We start from the raw sequence: 22142 nt of genomic DNA on the forward strand, positions 1-22142 counted from the left end.
TGTAAAAAACATATGCGTAGCTTTTTGCTTGCACTCTGTGTTAGAAGGTATCTGCCTGCTCACGATATATGAGTGAGAGTGAGAGCGAGGCACAGTGAGCCATACTGTTGACTCCACTGTCTGATAATTAAAGTAAGCTCTTCACACTCAAAGCAGCTTCTTTCATTTCTGTTGTAGCAGACCAACAGTTGGTAGCAGCTCTCTGCCAAGGCCTAATACCCCCCTCTGTTGTTGTGCAACTGATGAAAATCCCTCTCAGTCACTCACACGGCTAACTCTCTCATGACCTCCTTTCCGTCTCAGTTACCATTTGCACAATGGATCGCCATGAAACGTGAATTATGGTGGCTTTGTGCCCAGATTTTTGTGTGAGAAAAACAGGTTCAGCTGGACTCACTGATATATTTTTAACTAATTAACCAATTAGAATCCACCCTTTCATTCCTGATATTTAGTATTCACTTGAAAAAGAAGATGACAGCTAAAGTTCTGTGTGTGTTTTGGGTTTTTTTTTCCATCAAGCTATTTCTTTACTTCACCATATCACATCTAATATCATGTTACTGCTAATGCGCTTCCTGCAGAGATGTGCAACAGCACTGACTCTGTTTCACAAAATCACATCAGCAAAGAGGTTGAGTGAGGATTTTTAGCTAAAAAGGAAAACACAGATTTAGTCTTAAAATGAGATCAGTGCCTTCTGCTTGCAGTGGAGCTGAAGCCAGGACACCTGAAATACTGAGCTGTCATGCAGACGTGTTGATGCAGCTGAAGTGGTGGATGCACTACAATAACTGCAGGTCAAACTCCTACAGCGTATTAGGCACCATTAAAGCTGAAAAGCAAGGGGATGCTTCTGCTCAGCTGCTCTGGGAAAGCACTTTGTGACAAACCTATTCTGTTAAAAGCCCTTTAAATATAGTCAACTTGACTATGCCTACATTACAATGACTGAAAATTGAATGCCTCTTTGATCTTGTTATCTGTCACATTGTGATGGCATTTTCTTCTAAAAAGGCAATTAAACTAAGGCTATCATCTCTGAATAAGCCACATACGTAAATAGATCAATCGATTTCTGAAAGCATCTTCTTCCACTATACAGAAGCCGTTATAATATTTCAGTTAATCAGCCGTTCTGAAAGTAACGCTGTCACGCCACAGCAATATGGGATGTTTAATTAGCTTTTATGTCATTCACACTTCACTTGCAATTGGTGTCACGCTGCTAGATTCCCAAGCACCTATTATCTGCTGAAACAGCATTGTTTGTGTAGACCTGTCATGTGCTGCTTTGTCAAAACCTATAGCAAACAACTAAACGCTGTCACAAACTCACACTGAAAGATTTGATTAGTTTTCCTTTTATTCATTTGAAGTTCAATTGGTTTTCTATATGATCAGTCGTAACATTTTCTTGGCTTTGCCCTTGTGTCTGTGAGTTTTTTGTTTTGTTTTTTTCATCTATATTTTCTTAACTCTCCTAACTACTTCCATTCTTTTATTTTGAAGGCTGATCCCTCAGGTTTTTAATTCCTCGTGTTCTTCTCTTCCCAACCTCACCAGTGTCTGTTTAAGGTTATCTGTGTCTTATCGCTCTTCTCCCCAGTGTGTAGTTTCTCTGTGTGTCTTTCCTACTGTAGGTCTTTGTCAAGCACTTGTGCACCCTTTGTGTGTTTCCTGAGTTAGTCTTTTTCCCCTGTTGGAAATTTGCTTTTTCCTTGTGGATTTCTTTCCCCCTGCAACCCTGCTGCAGGCTCTTTTGTTGTTTCACAATGTTGAGATTAGAGTTCCTTTTAGTCATACCTCCTGCCAGTCAGTCTAGCTTTTCTGTTTGCAACTGGGTCCATTTTTTTAACTTAACACAAAATCATGGGGGCAAAAACTCATATGCATAAGCTTATGTTATCATGAAAGGACACAGCAGTCACGTTTTATAATTGAACAAATGTGATGCAGTAACAAAGAGGTACACAACGGCATCCTGCAAAAGTAAAAAGATGAACCCATAATTAACTAAACATGCAAAACACAACCCTTCATCACACATGATAACCGTAAACTCAAACACAAACTGCTATCTGTTGTCACTGAACATATTGTCATAAATTAAGCTGAGTCCCATTAATCTTTGTTCAATATAAGGAGGAGTCATGTGAAACAATGGAAAGAAGTGTTGATTGTGCATGAAATGTCTTGTATTTTCTTAAGAAAGATATATTAGGGCACAGTCACATAAGCCTAGACACAAGTCGATGATCCCCCTTGTAAGTTCCTCTGGCTGTGACCAGTGTCACTGGATGACAAAGAGGGCAGTGCAGCAAATCCTCCTTGCGATTACTTGGAATTCCTCTGCAAAATTCCCATGGTCGCCCATAGTTTGGAAGATGCCAACCTGTCTGAAAACACTTGCCTTTTATTCTCCAAACTACAGTGAAACTTCAAAAAGTGCAATACAAAGTGGATACAGAACAATCACCTCCAAAATAAATGTTTGTAGTTACCTACAACTTTTACTTTGTCCATTTTCACTGGACTTCACTGTCACTCAGCGAGTAGTCTGCCAGTGTCATCCTTGCGAACCACGGGTTACTTTGGCAACCTGCTACCAATCAAAAAGAGGCTTTTAGTGCACCATTGTATACCTCTTATCAATCAATGTCATTTCCACTCACCAATCAGTCATACAAAGCACATTTTTCCTTTACAACACTTTTCCCTGACTTAGTCTCCAGGCCTGTGTGAATGGGACTTTGAAATCAATTTCACAACAACTGACAGAAACCTTGCACTTAGTTGTCAAACAAGCATTTTCCCCTTACAACCAGCGGCTATCAGAAGGTCACAAAGATGTTTCTAGGAGCATGTGATTGAAATCTAACCTAACCTATATATTTAGTCTGATTAGTCTCATTGTACAGTTTCTCAACCCAGTAACCTTTAGCAGTAGGTTGGTTGTTAAACTGCTTGCCAGCAGACATTAACCTGGTTAGCTTGAGCTACACTACATGAAAATCCTCATCAGTTTTAGTATTTTCATATAGTACGCCAGAGCATATAAGCCCTCCCACAATATCAAATCTTTGGTAGCATTATAGTTTCACAGTGAATTATAACCTTAATTGAATTGGCAGAAAACTGTGTTTCTGCATTATTCACTCAATTTCAAGTGACCTTATTTTCTCTGATAAAAGCTTATTTGGAAAAAAGAAGAAGCACCTATTTTTTTTAAATAGGTCATAAGACATTGTGCTTATGATGTGCTACCATACCACATTAAAAAAGTTTTTTTTTCTCCCTTTCTTTAGAAACTAGCCAGTGTCATTCATCTGTGATAAATGATACAGTCTCAGCATCCAAAGTAAAAGAAGTTTCAGCAGCAGTGAGTGATTTATAAGGTGACACAGGGATTGGTGCCTTGTGCCAAGATTGTCAGATTTGATTCCTCGCCTTACACTTTGACACACTTCTTTACTGAACCTTATCAGAAAGTGTTTTTAATACTCTTTGATATTGTAAATTAAACTGTTATCTGAGTCTCATATTATTGTCTTATGAATTAACTGTCTTATGAATTAACTGTGAGATTGTAGCCACAAATTCAATATACTGACACATCATACTTACCCTTAAATTAATTAATAAAAGTATTGCTGAGTCTGTAACAGCTAAATAAACATATTTTCTTATTGTTTGTATGTATAAGCCTGTACAAACATCTGCAATGACTGTAATCATTAACTTTAAGTACCCACGTTTGCTCTGTGACCCAGAATATATTTTTCCCAAAATAGTGGAACTATAGAACAATGTTAAATTTCAAGTGGCAGCTAAGAAGAAAGTTCGTGCTGAATCCCATCAGCGGCACCTACACACACCCACCAAAGTTCACAAGGAATCCAACTAAGTGCATGTGTAGGCAAGTGTGAAGTCTGCAGAGATGTGGTTGCGTCGCATGTGTCTATTGTTGGTTTATTTTAGCTCTGTTTTATTTTTTCAGGCACACTTCATATGTTCTATAGAGCATCAGAACAAGGATTCCTTATTCACACTATGACCATTACCAATAGGAAAATACAACCCTGAGCACACAATTGAGTTCATAATTGACTCATTATTGAGTAAAGACATTGCCACTAACTATCCTGATCATCTCTGCATGTCTACCAAACTTATTTGATAGGTCTTTATAATAACCATGATTAATAAACTGCACCATTGTAGTGAATTAAACTGCAGTTTTCATCTGTTTGAATAGAGAGCAGTTTCACTATATCTTTTATTTTGTTATTAATCATTATTAACCCTTAGATGTCAAAACACAACTTGTGTTCATCTCTCACAGAACAACAGCACAAATGGGGACCTTGGTACAAACTGACACTAGCAATTTCTAAACAATTACAAGTGCATCATAAAATATTGTGTGTGTGTGTATTGATACCATCAGAATGTCATGGCAGCAGTGTCATAACTAATGATTAATATTAATGCTGTTATTTGTCATTTCATGGTTAAGAGCAAAATAAGGCAATAATAAAGTTTAAATAACTGGCTATTTAAATTTTATCATAACCACATTTTATGAAACTTACTTTTTTCTGCTGTAAAATTTCTGATGCACTGTATAATAAATGCCTTATCTCAAAAAAGGAGAGACTGGAATGAATAAGTGGCACAAAAGTTATGTAAGTGATAACCAACATCATGCTAATGCTTCTGGTAAAGTTAAAAAAAAAAGGCGATTTTAAAACCCAGTGTAAGGAGGCTTTCACCATGCTGTAGCAGACACCAGAAAAAAAGTGATTGCCAAAATATTACTTTCCTAATACTTTCCTAAAAACCAGATCTTCTCTCATTTGCTGTTTGATCACCTGTCATGTACTGCAAGAAATGCCACATGGTATTGGAGACGCCACATGGTTAAACTGAGACTTTACGAAAGAGTACTGTGTTTCCTCTCACGTGGATTCGGTGTGCTTGCAGATGGCCCTTCTCGCTGCAGTATTAATCAACAAGCACAGAGCTCTCCTCCACCCACCTGTGATGACAGGAGGTTTAATGTGAAATTAGCATGACATAATTGATGCGAACTTCCTTCGCTGTGGTCTGTACAAGGACCTATGCTGCTGTGGAACTGTGCTTCAAAGTGCACAAGCTCTGTTGGAGAACATCACTTACACAGAGCTTGTTTGTCTCTGTGTGCTTTAGCCTCCTTCTCCATCCTCAATACTCCTTCCTTTGGCTCACACATACATACACTCCTCCTCCATTCATCCCCATGCATCGCCCTCTTCTGCTCTCATCTTCCACCTCCCCATCTTTCTCTCTTGTTATTTGCATCTCTCACACTGCACTCTCTCAAAACCCCCACCCATCTGCTTGCTGATACAGTGATACTGCAAGTCTGACTTAATAAAGCTTGAAGTACGTGTTGTCATTCCAACTGTCGATCATTATAATTATTCATAGATGGAGCAGAGATTGGAGTGGGAGGCGAGGTCTCTGAGCAGCAGAGCGATAGTACAGCATGGCGGAGGTGTTTTCACTGAGTGCAGAGAAAAGGTTGCCCTTGTGCACGATTCAGCATTTTTGAAACCTGAAATATTGCACGAATATGTATCAGTATGCAATGTGTCATCTGCTAGTTTCTGGGTAGCCAGTCATGTGAGGCCCAAGTTATTCATCCAGGTAGCTGATTCACCCATGCATATAGCTAAACTGAACAGGGATGGCAAAGCTGGTTCTGTTCAAGGATAGTACTTTGATACATCATCATCATTATCTTTACGTTATTATACACCTACATGTCTTACGTCCAGTTATGTGCAATACCTTAAAAGTATGCTTATGCTGCTGTCCTAGTGTTCATGTTACATCTGTTAATGTTTCCAGATTTTGCACACCGATGCACGTTTGTCTTCAAATTCATGAATCTACCGCCAAATATTAAGATTTGCACTAGTATGTATCGCACTTAAGTTGTTACTTAAACCTGCAATGCATCTCTTACACTGGAAGAGGGGAAATTCCTTTTCCAAATCGAATATACAATACAATATAACTATCCAGTTTTATGTGTAGCTCATATTTTAAATATGTATTTGTCGTTATGCACACACCTATACCAGCAGCAGCTAAGTTGTCATTAATATCCCAAAGGAATTAAAAATAAAAGATCTCTAAAGCTTGGTGAAGCTGCAGCATATAATTATATATCTGCATAATAATCTGCAACTGATGCCACCTCAAAACCCTCTGTTCCCATTAAAAATCTATTAATGGAATTTACTAATAAGGCACTGTGTCAATTTTGCAGATTAAAGGCGTAGACACAAGTATTTATGCAGCTGGCCATTTTGGGAGTTTCCTTTTTGGAGCTCAAAATCTTGGAAGGAGAGTTTTCCAATTGGTCATGCAAACCTGATTTACTATCTTTTGTTGTAGGCAGTTTACGGCAATTTTATTGTTTTTGGAATGCCAGACGCATCAAAACAAGTGTTTTATTGGCATGGGTGAATCCCGTCCTGTTGCTCTTCACTTAGTCATCCTGAATGTTTGAAAACCAAGCCTCGCATATGAATCTTGCCCTTTATCAGAGCTTCCAGTATTATCCAGAGAATTACTTTTTAAACCCTCAAGATCACACACAGCTCAAATACAATTTCTTTGAGAAGAATTTGCTCTCTATCAAATTCATATTGAATTTCCTTCAATTACCTTTCATTGATCTGAATTGCTAAACTCTTCCAGTGGAGAAATACACCAAGTAAACCTGAGCTTACATTATATTGTATATGTATTTTTCTTATTAGATGACTTGCTTTCTCAGTGGTTCTTCTTATATTTTGGCCCACTACTTTGATGGTGTTGACTCATTGAAAGTAAACTTTGTTTAAAGATGATTGCACTCTTGGAAGATGTTGTTTGAATTTTTGTGTCCTGCTAATTTACTTTGCTTTGTAAATCCAGCCCTTAGATTTTATATATCTGTAATTTCATTATTAAAATAAATATTTGCTACTATACTCCCGAGTCTGTCCAATAGATGTGGTGAGTGCACACGATTATAAAATGGTACATTCAGGGTAAAGGTTAGTAAAGTATTAATGTAATTTCCAAAGATGATTTTTCAGTGATTTTGTGTGTCTTGTCATTTGCTTCAGTTTTATTGCTCAGCCTTGCTATAGAACCTACTAGAAGTCTACCTCATTTCCTTTTTTCCCCAGCCTTTTTACTTTTGTTTATCTAAGTAACATGTTTCATTAACAGAAATGTTTCTGCAAGGGCCAAGGTGATCTGCTCTCTTGCAGCACATTAAAATAGTAAGTGAATACCTTTGAAATGAATTAGCTTTGGCACACAGGAAAGTTGTAGAGTTTGTAAGAAATCGACCAGCTTCGAATACTTCAAAAGAAGAAGAAAAAATAGCATTCACAATACCCAGTGAGTGCTTTTTTTGATGTATTTAGCTAATGACACTTATACATAAACAGGAAATTATATACTTCACAGGAAGAGACATCTGACTAAAAAGACATCTGACTAAAAAGAGGAACCAGAGAATGAGTCTTTTTAACCAAGGACACCATTTTTTTTATTAACTCTTTCCTTTTGTTTTTCTTTTACAGACAGCACAGCCAGCATTATTGCAAGACGACGCCGTTTCAACCACCTGACACAGGAGCTCTACGAGCTGCCCATTGTAGTGTGGGACGGTGGGGAGCCTTCGCTGAGCGGAACCAGCACCTTGACCCTGCGGGTGTGCCCATGCCAGCGCCATGGCAGGATCCGGATGTGCCAAGGCGAAGCATTCCTATCATCAGCAGGTCTCAGCACGGGGGCCTTGATTGCCATCCTGCTGTGCATCGTTATCCTGCTGGGTAAGTTGGGACAGCCACTGTGGGGATTTCGGCAGGGGTGCGCTGCCCGGGGGCAAATATATGGAGGCCATGGATGGAGGAGATGGACCATAGAAGTGCAAGGAAGAGTGGGAGGTTTTGAAAAGCTATGACAAGGGCAGAGGATGAAAAGGCATGTGAGGACACAGGTAGAATCTGGAATGAGGGTAGAAAGAGTTAGAAGAAAAGGAAGAGCATGTGAAGGACAGAAGAGAAGGAGAGCACACAAAGAAGAGTTTAGAAGGAAGGTGACTAAAAAGGAGATGGGAAGGACAAAGACAGTAAAAGGTGAGAGGAATGATGATTGTAGGGTCAATACGAGAAGAGAGAGGCGGTGCGTACAACTGACAGGCTATTATGAATGACGCTGCGCCACTTGAAGACGGGAACTTTTTTAGTCTGAGGCAACTCGATTCAGAAAGAAATGTGAATCCAATCAATTTCTTTAAAATTGGGAATTTAGTTTGAGTCTTCTGTCTTACTTACAATCAAATCTCTTTTTTTTAATCCTTCCATCACTCCCTGCAGGGAACATTGCATGTTGTGACTAGAAGAGCATAGGACAAGCTTGGAAGGATATGGTGACAGCCAACATAGATACCACTCTGCTGATTTCATGTGTGAAGGATGTGTTATGCGCCACGAATATAAAAGACCATCAGAAATACAGTGAAAATACACAGGGCTTATTTGGTGTTGCCAGCTTGTCACAGCACCGAGAAAACATGTCTTCAATGAAAATGCATGCCTTGTTACTATGGCAACCCCTCTTTGCAGTGACAGTAAGTGATTATATATAAACTTGGAAATATGATCTGGCCGCATGAATTTAGAACGTTGGACAGCAAGCATCAGAGGTCAGACCAAAAAAAAAAAAAAATCTTTGACATATATTGAAAATTCAAACAGAAGATTGAATGAAAATTGTTGAATTTACTAAAGGTGTGAGGATTGCTGCAAACCAAAGTACATCAGAACATGATTAGGAAAAACTATGTAATAACAAAGGTTCATCAATGCTCCTCTCCCCTCCTCTCTTTACTGATTGTCTGTGGACATTAGTGCATGAAGGTTATGCATATTCATACCAGCTTTCTTCGTCCTCTATGCCAGCCTCTGGCTGAGACGAACAAAAGGCCATCACCACTGTTTGGTGCAAACCCTTGAGTGAGAGACACATGCTGAATCACTAATCATCAGCACAAGAAAGAGCCTGTTTTGAACAGAGAAGCAAAGAGAACAAGGAAGAGACACAAAATATCACACCTGCTTTCTTTTTGTGTTTCACCTGTGTTGTATTTTGCTTTCACACTTTCTAGTCTCAGGTTCTTTGTCTCTCACGTAGCGCCTCTCGACAGAGGGTCACCCGAAGAAATTTGAGATTTTGTCAGTGTGTCCCAGTCAAAAAAAAATACATTCCAGTCCATTTACCTTCTCATCATTTTTCTTGCCTGTGTCGTTTTTCATAATTCAACATCTTTTCACCATTCCTCAAAATTTGGCACCTCTGCACCATTCTTTTACCAAATATAATGAAGAAGTAGCTTAATGTCGGATTGAAATGATGGTGCGCGTTCTCTAAACATGATATGCTCATTTTTTTAATTCCCCTGGGAGACTTCTTTTGCATGTCATACACTCCTCTCCCCCAGTACTGTCAGCCTAAGCATCTCAGTGTGTTTAGGCTTTGGTACTAGCATGCAACATGTATCTCGACATTTACCGCATAATGACGTTAAACTTACAGGCCTTTAATCATCTTCCATTATATTGCTGTCATTGTGATCAGACCTCAGTGCAAATTAGGAAGAGCTTATGCACACATGGAGTATCCTAAGTCAAAGAAAGCAACACAATGTGCATGCACTGATTATTTTGAAACTCTTTGCAGCCTTTGAGAGTTTGCTTAAGCTAATTAATGTGCAATAATGAATATGCTATAAACCTTGGACCAGAAAATACAAAAATCTTTTTTTAAAAACATGTAAACTATAGCTAGCTGTTTAGTAAAGAGAAGTGCTACCAAATCAGTGTATCGCCTAAACACACAGCGCACACAGTTTCAGTTCTTGCTCATCTTTGCTTGTCAGTGTGACTTGTCTGTGGCTGATTGTTTTCTGTTTGTCCGATTAATGTCCGTGCTTTATCTCTGTGCCCTCTAATAAGCCATTTAATTAGGCCTGCAGCAAACCAGAAAGGGATGCAAACTAATGATTCAGCTGATAATGACCTTTATGCATGCCTTAAATAGCTTAAAATATTCATAAGCCCATCATTGTTTGGATGTAGTTTCCAATACTAATATTAACTCACTATGCAGGAAATAGTACACTATTAATTTACTAGCTGGGTTAAATGAGGAATTTTAGAATAATCTCTACAGCCTCCTTGATATCTAAACTCTTATGAGTTTGTACTGACACAGATTACCATAAATATCATTTCAAGGGTAAGATTTAAGTTCATTTTAGCATCTTATTTTATGTAATAAAGCTTGAAACTTGCCTTTCGTTTTAGTACAAATAAAATGGCTACTAGGCAAAGTGTCAGTGTTAGTCTGATTGACTCATTCTTTTCCCTCAGGACTCCATCTTATTTACAAACCACGTTTTTTTTTCTAATAATGATTTTAAAGCCTGTCTTGCATATTTGAAATATAAATAATGAACTCCATGGCTTGCATATTGATCCATAAAAATAATAGAAGTTCTGTAGCAATGTTCCAGTTAACCAAGTTTTGCTCTCTTTGACCTTTGGTTTGATGCTTATGAGTTTCCACTTACTTATTATATCACACAGGGCAAAAGTTCTAAGCTACTCCTCATTTCTTTAGTCTTGCTTCCAAGGAGCCAGACACATGGTCCATTGGTCTTGAGCAATAGGCTTTCTGAAAGTTTCTCTGTGGACACTGACTGCTACTATTTCACTCATTTTCAGTCCAGTCCTTGTACCTGATCATTTTAGGAGGGATCACACAAAAAAGGAAAACAAACAAAAGCAAACTATTTGTGCTTTAGTTAAATCTATGAAAAAGTCCACAGATAACACAGTTTAACAGGCGTAACATAGTATCTCACAACAATGTGATTTCCAAAGACCAATTAGCCAAAGGTTCAGAGTGTCTTGGCATGTTGTCCAGCATGTCATTAAAACGTTAAGGAAACTGGTTAACTAACTGGAGGATAACAGAAAGGCTGCTGTGCAGAAGTCATGGATTTACCTCCCCAGAGTCTGGACCTCAAAATTAGTGAACCATTCTGGGATCATCTTGACAGAGAACAGAGTAAAAAGAGCTTTGGGATGTCCTTCAGGAAGCCTGGAGAACTATTCCTGAGGACTAGTTAAAGAAATTTCAAGTAAGATTGTCTAAGACGGTTCATGTCCTGCATACAACATGGTATGCAGGGTGCTCAGTTGCAGACAGGAAAGTACTGCAGAGGGTCATCAACACAGCCCAGAAGATCACTGGCTGCTCTCTGCCCAGCCTGGAGGCCATTGCAAACTCTCGGTACCTCAGCAGAGCTGGCAATATCATTAAGAACTACTCTCACCCCAGTAATCAACTGTTTGAACTATTACCGTCAGGCCGACGGTACAGGTCACATAAAACCAGGACAAACAGATTCAGGGATAGCTTCTTTCCCAGAGCTATCACCGTAGTAAATAAGCACAAAACAATTGAACCTGCTTAACTATACCATACTTGCCACTGTCACTATATTATGCTGCTACTCATATTATCATTATATGAATTTTGCTATTCTGTATATATCGTACTTATTATTGTTTGAGTACTTTGGTTGTTTTATTGTACTTTTTATATTTTATACTTATATTTATTATTGCATTTTGCACCAAGGGAGTGGCACTCCAATTTCGTTGTACCTTGTACAATGACAATAAAGGCTATTCTATTCTATTCTATGTTGAAGAATAAAGGTGATCATACCAAATATTGACTTTCAAGCTTGTTAGAATTGTACAAATCCTTTTTTTGCCTTATATGTTGTATTTCCATATTGCTCTACCTAGTTCCCATTTTTCTAGCAAAATATTAGGAAATGAGCAACGGCTAAAGACTTTCGCACACTACTGTAGAAACCTAATTTTATAATACAACACAGTCACATCTCCTATAATCACATAATAAATGTGACTTGTGCAACAGTCTCTACTGTAACTGACACAAATCTGTAGACTCAAATAGTGCTTCCAGTGCCATGAGTGTTATACTGAGCAACACATATACCCTATAGCTGGTATAGGCTAGCCACATGGAATGACCTGAATAGCCCATTATGAAGCTTTAATGGAGAAAGTGTATTCCAATATAGTTTGCACAGTGGACAGGAATATACTTTAAATGCAAGTAGATCATGAACTGTGGAAACTGCTGTCTGGTGTATGAAATGCCAGCAAGTAATAAAGGTGCGTTTTCTCAGAGTCTCAGTAACATTTTTACTGTATGCTAAGGTTGTTTGCCTCCAAATCACAGCGAGGCAGATAGCGCAAGAGAGACGTGGTGCAAAACAGTTTTAACCGTATCAGCTACAACACGTGCATGACAAAGTTAAATAAATAATCAAAAAATAAATTGTTTCCTTTTTCTGCTCAGTGATTTTCCCAAGTTGCCTCACACAGTCACATGGTGGCTTTGTGTAATTGGTTGCTTTAAACAAGCTGAGTGATAAGCACTGTCCCAGACAAATTGCATTTTTCACCCTCTATAACCCCACTTGGGCAAAGCACCAGGTGGAATAAAGTTTAGGGGGGTTTTGTACAGATTAATCACCCTTTAAAAAAAATATTAAAACACAAGCATGGAAAAACACTCAGTGGTGAAACTTTTAATGAATTTGAGTGTAATCACTTTATTCATCAGGTGTATGAGGGTATAGTGAGACAGTTTTGTGTGTGTGTGTGTGTGTGTGTGTGTGTGTCTCACTGCACCAAAGTTGTTATCTTGCCATTAAAAAAAAAATCAAATATTAAAGACATGAAAAAATGTCTCTTTATACATTTCACTATTTGAGTCCTCATGCTTAACATAAGGAGGCTAGTTTAATTCAGATCCATAGATCTAATCTAATAAGAAGCCAAGCAGTGTTACAAAGTTGCAAAAATAAAAGGGTGTTTTGTGTAATGTATAGATTTTTTAATTCTGATGAAACTCTGCACTTTGGCTTTACTTTTTTTCTTACCTACAAAATTGAACTACTGGAATAAAGTCTCCAGTGGTTGACTAACTCAAGTTTGAAGAGAGGATGTTTTGAGGTACACTGACAACAGAACTGCTTTATAGTCAGTTACAGCATGCCGAATCTACTGCAATATGTATACAAAAAATGTTTTGCTTGAATAGATCGGGTAAATGCATCGGTGCATCCCTGAGGTTATGAAAGCTGAATCCTGTTACTCTTTATCCAACACATCACCTTCCTATCTCTCACCTTGTATGCGTTAGGTGCCTCATCATTACAGGCCGATCTAACACAATAGTGTGTTGCTTTTAGGTGAATATAGAATATAACAGTTAGATGTGCAATGCCAAAATTCACAGTTTTTTCTCCTGGTAGCTTTCAATGCAGCTTCAGTGTGAAGCCCAGTCGGCTCTGCAGTAATACTGATATATCTCACTTGTCTGTGCTAATGTAACTTAATGAACTCCTTTTAGATATTGCACTGCTGTAAAAATTTTCTTCTCTCACTGAAGCCATTTTATTAAATAAATGTTCACGTTAACATATTGCTAAGAGGTCATCATTAACCCAAAGAAGCATAACTCTCATTAGCTGCAGTAACAAGTTTCAAACTCTAGCACGTTATCAAGTATTACTTGACTTCATGACTTCATTAAGAGTTGGAAAATATATTTTACACTGTAAGCTACTTGTCAGTAAAGACATTTGGCAACATCAGGCCGTATTTTCTTTAATGTAGATGAGCAGGCACATTCTTACTATTCACATAAAACTTAGAGGTCATTGCATGAGAAAAGTATTTGAAATGTTGGACATTTTGATTGAATATGAGGTTGAATTGGCTCCAGCAATGACTCTGATGTGCACATCGCCACCGTGTCAATCGTTAGCATTCAAATAATAATCAGGGATTCATTGCTAATGATTTCTAATGCTTCTTACTGGTATCCAGCTTTTTAGCCCTGTGTTATTTTAAGCATCCTGGTGGAAATTATATACTGTATATATGCCAAAAAACCCAGCTTTGGTGCAGTGATTTTTTTTTTTTTTTTTTTTTTAAGAAACAAACACATTTAACAGGCCCGATATTAGCACATAGCACATTAGCATCTTTTAACTGTCCTCACCGTGATTAGCACTAACACTGCAAAACATCTTTTCTCTGTGTTGCAGCAATTGTAGTCCTGTTTATTACTCTAAGGCGGAGCAAGAAAGAGCCCCTTATCATCTCTGAAGAAGACATTAGAGAGAATGTGGTCACCTATGATGACGAGGGCGGTGGCGAGGAGGACACGGAGGCTTTCGACATCATCGCTCTTCGTAACCCGGCTGCCGCAGAGGAGCTCAAGTTCCGACGGGACATTCGCCCAGAGGGGAGGAAACATTGCGGCCCGCCCCGCATCCATCGCAGCCCGTCTGTGGAGCTGGACGAGGTGGATGTGCATCAATTCATCAAGCAGAAACTAGTGGAGGCCGACATGGACACTAGCGTGCCGCCGTACGATTCACTTCAGACCTACGCTTACGAGGGTCAGGGCTCACCTACAGGATCCATCAGTCCTTTAGACTCACCCGGCACACATTCGGAGCAGGATTTTAACTATCTGGATAACTGGGGACCCCAGTTCCAGAAACTAGCAGAACTCTACGGAGATCCAGAGTCAGATGTGACGACCTAGTCTGTGATTTCAGTCTTGTTCAAACCAAATCTGTTTGAAATCCGTTTTTCAGATTTTCAGTGAAGGATATCAACAAACAGATATGCTAACTGTTTCAGTGGTTTCCAACTTATACTGTTGAACTAAAAAGGACTGCTCTATTTTTATTTATTTTGTTTTTCATTTTGTCCCTTTGGATCATGGGTCGTTCATCTGGAAGCATTAAATCAGATTTTGAAAAGGAAAAACATAAATATGGGGAAAGGAAAATGATATTTTCCTTGTTGTATATTTTTTAATGCTCAATAAAGTCCTGAAATCCATATAAGTGGATATGTGAAAATTTGTACATTTGTCTTCTTCCTCCAAGCATGGATATAACAGCACAGCATGGAATTATCATGGTGGGAGGCATTACCAAAGCTATTCATGATTCAACACACAGAGGATGGTGCTGAGGCAGCCATATGCGCAACAATGAAACCTCCAGCAAAATGAGCTTACAATGTGTTTTGTTTATTTTATGTGGTTGTTAGGCTGACTTCTCACTTGTTAACTAAGAAAAAGGAAAGTACTTACTTATCCAGTTAACCATCTATACCCCAATAATGTTCGAGAGTCGTGAGAATTCCCAAAGAAAGAAAGAAATGGGAAATCTGGTGAACACTAAACACCTCTCTATTTAAGATTTATAATTTTAGACTTTCATCTCTTTCTCATCCTATTGTCCGTCTGACTGCACTATGTATTCCCTTATCCTCTTCCTCCTTACCTGTAGCCTCATTTCCTGAACTGAAGTCAGAAAACAGGCATCAGCATGCTTAAACATGCTTATGACCCTTCTTGCTCTGGACAGCTGACAATAAGGTGGCTAAATATCAACTGATGATGAACCTTTATGCTAGCTAATGTTAGGCTCAAATATCCTAAAAATCACACTTTCCTGTAATAAGCAGATTGATTAAATTCCCACTTTGTAAGAGTTTATTTGCTAATTCCTTGAGTCTGACAATGTTAGAAGGTTCACTAACACTGACACAGCATTGAAACCAATAGAAAAGTTAAGGATATTCTCAGCAAATCATCATTCATATTGGTTAAAAGTGAACTGACTCGTCGACCTGTATCGGACTCATTTCACAAAGTTTAACAGCCTCATCCAGAGCAAACATATGTCGACGCTTCACATCTGAGGTGAAACACTGACCAGAACATTTAAAGTATCTCGGGTACAAATGTAAAACACTACAGAATATTTCATTGGCATATCTATTTTTTCTGTGTTGGTGTTATTCAAGTAAATTTAGATATAAGGTCTCAAAAATGATTTCATAGTTGCTTGTAGAAAATTGCTGGCCATCCACAGCAGTTATAGGGAAACAGAGCACATGCGGCCATAAAGGGGTGCAGAGGGCTGAGGTATATATATTTGCAAACAATAAATGTACCGTGCGTCTGCATGTATTCACAGTGCTTTACTTGTTCCATATTTTGTCATGTTACAGTCTAATTCCAAAATGGATGAAATTCATTTCTCACCTTAAAATTCTACACATACCATAATTACAAAGATTATTAAAAAATAAAATAATAATCCACAGATATTCACAGCCTTTTCCATGAAAGTCAAACTCACTTGCGTTCATCTGTGAGATGTTTCTACAATTTCCAGTGTTACTCTGGCCTTTTCGAAGGTTCCCCCCTCTCCACAAATATTTCTGCAGCCCTTCACCAATCAAGCCTGTATGGCATAATGGCCAGATGGAAGCCACTACATGACAGCTCACCTAAATACCCTGGTCTGATCAAACAAAGATTGAACTCTTTGGTCTGAATGCCAAGTGTTATATCTGGAGAAAACCAGGCACCACTCATCATCTGGCTAATACATCCGTACAGTGAAGCATGGCAGTGGGGATGTTTTTCAGCAGGAAGACCTGTGAGACTAGTCAGGGTCGATGGAAAGATGAATGCAGCAATGTACAGAGACATCCTTGATGATAACCTGCTCCAAAGCACTCTGGACCTTGGAAGGATTATCTTCCAATAGGACAACAACCCTAAGAAGAGAGCCAAGATAACAAAGGAGTGGCTTTGTGAGCACTCTGTGAATGTCTCTGAGTGACCCAGCTCGAGCCCAGACTTGAACCCAACTGAACATCTCTGGAAATATTGGAGAATGACCATCCAAACTGGTAGAGTTTGGGAAGAACTGCAAAGAAGAATGGAAGAAATTGCTCCAAAATAGTTGAGCCAAGCTTGTAGCATCTTACCCAAAAAGACTAAAAGCTATAATTGCTGCCAAAAGTGCTTCAACAAAGTATTAAGCAAAGGCTGTGTATGCTTGTGTAAGTAAAAAGTTTTTGCTTTTGATTTTTACTAAATTTGCAATAATTTCAAGTAAACTGTTTTCACTTTGTCATTATGGTGCATTATGGGTAGAATTATGAGGTGAAAGATTAATTTAAACAGTTTTGGCCATTACATGGCAAAATGTGTGTGTGTGTGTGGGGGGGGGGAGTGTTTCCATTAATATTTTTCCTTTCAAGATTTTTTATTTTTATTTTTTTTAGAAAGAGAACACAAACAAAAAAGATGCAACCTCGATATCCTTAATATCCACTGGAGTCACTTCATGGTTGACTTTTCAATTTTAATGGTTGTTGTGGAGCCTTTCTTCAGAAGCTGTTTACTACAGACCGGACATTTCTGATAGCACAACTCAAAGTCAAAAAAGTGATGAAGTCAATTTTTGATTTCTCTAGCTTTTCACATTCATATATTATAACTTCCCAACTCTTTCTTGCTCTCACTGCTTGATTTTCTCCTGCAAGCAAGGTAGAGAGAGCAATTAGTGTATTACAGGCACACCTTTGTCGGGCTCACACAGGGATAAAATATCCAGGGGCATATTCAATCCCCAAAACAGTCCACACAATTTTGCTGTGGTTTCTGGATTTTGCCAGTTTTGTCAAATGCCTTCACATAGAAATTAACATAACTAGCTTTTACACAGCTCTTTGATAAAAAGCACAATGTGCTTTCATTTAGGTTATTACAGGAAGCAAAACCTATTAAACACATATCAGAACCTGTAGAAATGTTATAGCACTACCCAGCCCTAACTACTTTTTTCTGACATGCTCTTGTTCAATGTTGGTTGCCTCAGAAATGCTGACGATGCTCTCGAGAAAGACAAAGGGAACATAATGAATATTTCAGACCCCCACCACTCATGACTATAAAAATCGTCTGCCTCATTCTTTCTGCCTCCATGTTTCCTTGCTCAACATTTCCCTCTGCTAACAGAACAGACTTGACTTGCTTTTGTCATTTTTCACAATTTGATTGAAACAGAGAGACAGGCACAGAAATTTTTCTAGCATGTTTGAGGAGCCCGAGGCTGGCCCCCAAGCAAGGGTCACATCATTCACTGAGAGCCAAGCAGAGAACTTCCTGAAACTGACATCCAGCGGCTACTTTTCCGTTTCATCTATTTGAGGTGTTTTGAATCAAAATCATTTGACTATCAGGGAAAAACAGCAACAGGTAGTCAAATCTTAATTGCCATAATCCTTTACATGTCCCCCCCATCCTTCATAAAATCATTCTTTACTGGTGTGACTGCCAAGGGAACTATATCGTACAAATCTGCAAATTTCTGATGACTCATAGGCTTCTAAATCATCTAAATGTCTTTCCTCAAGCAATAGGGTTGTATGAGTAAACAAGTGAAAATTTAAAGTACAGAAAACATGGAGTCATGCTCCGGACGATGTTGGCCTCAACCTAAATGGTTGAATTATCTGCTGGTTGAAGATTGAAAGCGGTATGCATTTACAAAGCAGGTAGGGTCAAAATGTACTTTACCACATTTTCCTCTTTCAGCCAAAACGTATTTTGATTCAATCTCTGTGGCAAATTGTTGCAAGGTTCATCTATGTAGCAAAAATGATTTGTTGATTAGTTTAGAAAAAAAAATGTTTCCATCACCAATTAAGCATGTGTTTTCTTTGTCAGTCAGAAACATTCTCTGGCTAATGAGCATTCAGTTTTATTAGCGATCAACATGAACCTGGAATGTAGACTGTGGGATGTTTGGACTATGCACACTTCATCTATTACTGCCTAATCAAAATAACTATGATATACAACTTTCACAAAGTCTTTTCATTAATGTTACTGAATTTTGCCACTTTCACGCAGCCGTCCAGTGTTTCTTAAATTGACATACAGTATGTAGCACTTTAAGTGGGGGAATTTGAGGGCAATTTGAGGTCCACTGTGAAGAAGCTGGAGGCTCCATGTGTAGGTTCTGAGTCCTCCAGGTCACTGTAGTATTAAGCACTTGAGTTAAAGGAAACTGGACTTCATTTTAGGTTCTTGGAGATGTTTCAACTCTCATACGAGAGGTCCCATCTAACAAAAAGGCTCTAAGATGAGAGGTGACACTTGCCTTGCCTTCTACTTGTGCTTATGATGGCTCTCTCAATCTCCTCCATCCAATGAAGAAAATCTCTTTTGACCAATCCATCCATTAAGTGTCCTGCAACTGATTTTGGTTAATCAAGTTTAAACTTTCCTATAGTTGATGATGTCAAAGTCAATAAACAGCCTCAGGGGAGGAAATCATTTTACTTTCTCTAAATGATTTAGCTGCACAATTAGCCAATTTTACTATATGTAATTAAGGATCCTATTTCATTTGAAGGCATTGAGTTTGACCCCTAATGGATAGTGTGATCTTTATGCTACACTGCGGCCTCTCCTCACGAGCCTAATGACATGAAATGAACATAATTTCCCAAGCTGATGTAATATCATTCTATTGTGCACAGCATGTTCTTATCACGTCCATAGGCATGCAATTTGTGCAAAAGATAAGTCTTGTGGAGAGTGAAGCTTTTTAAGGGAAAGAGATTTTTTCATCCATGACTGGAAAAACTAATCTCGAGGCAATTAGTTACTTGTTAGGAAATTAAGCATACATGACACTTACAGAACGAGTTCTAGCTGAAAAATGAAATCAAATGGCAACTAATTAAAAAGTGGTGTAAAGTTTCCAGAAGAGTGCTAAATTGGGCTTTTGTAAAAAGTGAATGGTAAGATAAGTGTTAGACACAGACAGAGGTTTACATGGATTAAACCGTCACTCCCTGAATAAAGATTTCTTATAGAGCCACAATCTATCAAAGCACTGCCCCTATGTTTCTGCGATAAGGCAGGGGTAATATCTCAACCGTATGAGGATATTTGTTGGGGAAAAAGGTCCCCAGGTTTTTATCTTTTGTCAAAAGAAGCAGAATGGATTATCTAATACTAGTCCTTTTGCAAATGGTTATGATATTTTACTGCCTCCTTCACCTATAACACCTTCATATATTTTGGGGATGGAACCATGGATTTTATAGTAGAGTTTGTTTACAGTGCAAATTGCATACTAAAACAGCTTTAATTGCACTTTAAGGTGTTTCTCTCCCTTTTTTTTAAAATTATATTTTTACTAAGGACCAGTAGACCCAACCAGTGCTGCTTTTCATAGCATTTGAGGTCAGAAGGTGCCAAGCAGGTATGAAGCTTTCACATGGATTATGGTTTAATGGAGAATACTTTGCATATTATAAATGTTCATGACTCTGGAGTATGTGAAGGTGAACTGGAAATAAAAGATCAAAGAGAGCAAGAATCCTTTCAAATTCAAGCTCATGATCATTAAAGTTGTTTTACCCAAAGTCTGTGCTGCAGAGGTTTGTTTGCTTTTTAAAAAGTACTTTGTAGAAGTTGGAATATCATCTTATAAGATGCAAAATGACTTATCAGTGTCACTTATCCCACTGATGTTTATAACTGTTGAGAGGTTATAATGGGAAAACTGTGTGCCTCTGAGTTCAGTCTTTAAAAATGAGTCTTTTTAGAAAACACAATTATATAACTGATTTATGTAGCTTTTACTGTTTTCAGGGAATACAGACAGATTTTTTTAATTTTTTTTTTTTTAGCTTTGTCTTCCTAATACTTCACTTCTGCAGTAACAGATAATTTCCAGTGACATGATAGAATAAACAATGAAGGACCTAAACTCATGGCTTACAACAGCACCATCATGGAGACAGCTGACCTAGATAGCCTTGAAAAGTTGTGCAGGAGGGGAATGGGGACAGGCTGCTGCTGACTTCCTTCACTACTGTGTGACTAATATAAAGCTACATCATGAAATTGAAACCTCTTCACGAACAAGAGAAAAATTAACATTCTTTTTAATGCACATTGAGCAAACCGTAATTGCAAATTGCTTGTGTTAAGGTGGAACTCAGTCAGTAGTCTGAACTGCACAGTAAGATTAATTAGTTAGAAAATAGTGTTACATGTAAAAATAATGTTATTTATTTAATTATTTTTTTTTGTTTTTTGTTAGTTTAGTTCTGATTAGTACAGTTTTAAATACCAGTATATTAGCACTCAGAGGCTAATTAATATTATTTAAGTGTACAATAGACAAAAAAATGTAACAGGTTACAGGTACAAATGTCACTGTAAAAATTTCATTTAAGTACTCTAAAAAGGTTTTGAGCCACCTCTTATTTATTTTTTGTTTTCTTCCAAATTTCCACATTTAGTTTGGAAATGGTTTTAGTGAATTGAAACACACTAAATATAGTGAAATGCAGTATTTAAGGTAAAAAAACAACCCCAAAACATCAAAGAGTTTGTATAATTTTATTAAGCTTGGAAGTCAGTATTTGGTATGACCACATTTATTCTTCAGCACAACATGAACTCTGTTAGGCAAGCTCACACTTTCTTAGTCTTCACCTCCATTTCCAACAGGTTTTACAGATGGCTGTAGACATTCAGTATTATACCTCTCTCCTAATCGCCTCTATATACAGCTTACAATAGCGAACAGAAAAATCAAGTTTGGATTTATCACTATAACAACTTTTCCCCTGGTTTTCAGTCCACTTCCTGTCTAATTTGGCATACTTCAGCCTTCTCTACCCGTTTCTCTTGATTAAGAATGACTTCTTGACAGTTTTCCTCGTGTACACACTTTCTGATGAGGCTTTGGTGAGAAATGGATGAATCAGCTCTATGTCAAATCTTTGTTGATTTTCTTTTTCCTGTTTCTTAAGGACATGACCTTCAGATACTGTTTACCTACTGTAGATATTTTTCTTAGTACTGCCATTTTGTCTTTTGCCCTCCACTTTAGGTAACCAGTTTCCAAGTTTTCAAGGAATTATTGCACATAATGCCATGTTAAATATGCTAAGATTTTGGAAATTGCCTTTTTTGTGCAAAAATATAATTTTATGTCAGTTAAACTGTGATTTTGTTCATTTTTCATACATAAAATTAAAGAAATGAGAGCAAATAATGTG

General features: G+C 38.0%; 1 protein-coding gene across 2 annotated transcripts in view; it reads left to right on the top strand.

Annotated features, from left to right (window-relative positions):
• LOC102310872 (cadherin-18) overlaps positions 1-17192 on the top strand; it is a 182092-nt gene extending 164900 nt beyond the window's left edge. For both annotated transcript variants that reach the window (XM_042223096.1, XM_005932085.3), the window contains exons 11-12: positions 7632-7883; positions 14276-17192. In XM_042223096.1, the coding sequence (XP_042079030.1) occupies positions 7632-7883; positions 14276-14781 (758 nt within the window). In that variant the 3' untranslated portion in view covers positions 14782-17192. The remainder of the gene's footprint in view (positions 1-7631; positions 7884-14275) is intronic.
• The last annotated feature ends 4950 nt before the right edge of the window (positions 17193-22142 follow it).

Source organism: Haplochromis burtoni, unplaced genomic scaffold (genome assembly GCF_018398535.1).
Source record: "Haplochromis burtoni strain Fernald_Lab_line unplaced genomic scaffold, NCSU_Asbu1 Contig_101, whole genome shotgun sequence".
Taxonomy (NCBI): Eukaryota; Metazoa; Chordata; class Actinopteri; order Cichliformes; family Cichlidae; genus Haplochromis; species Haplochromis burtoni.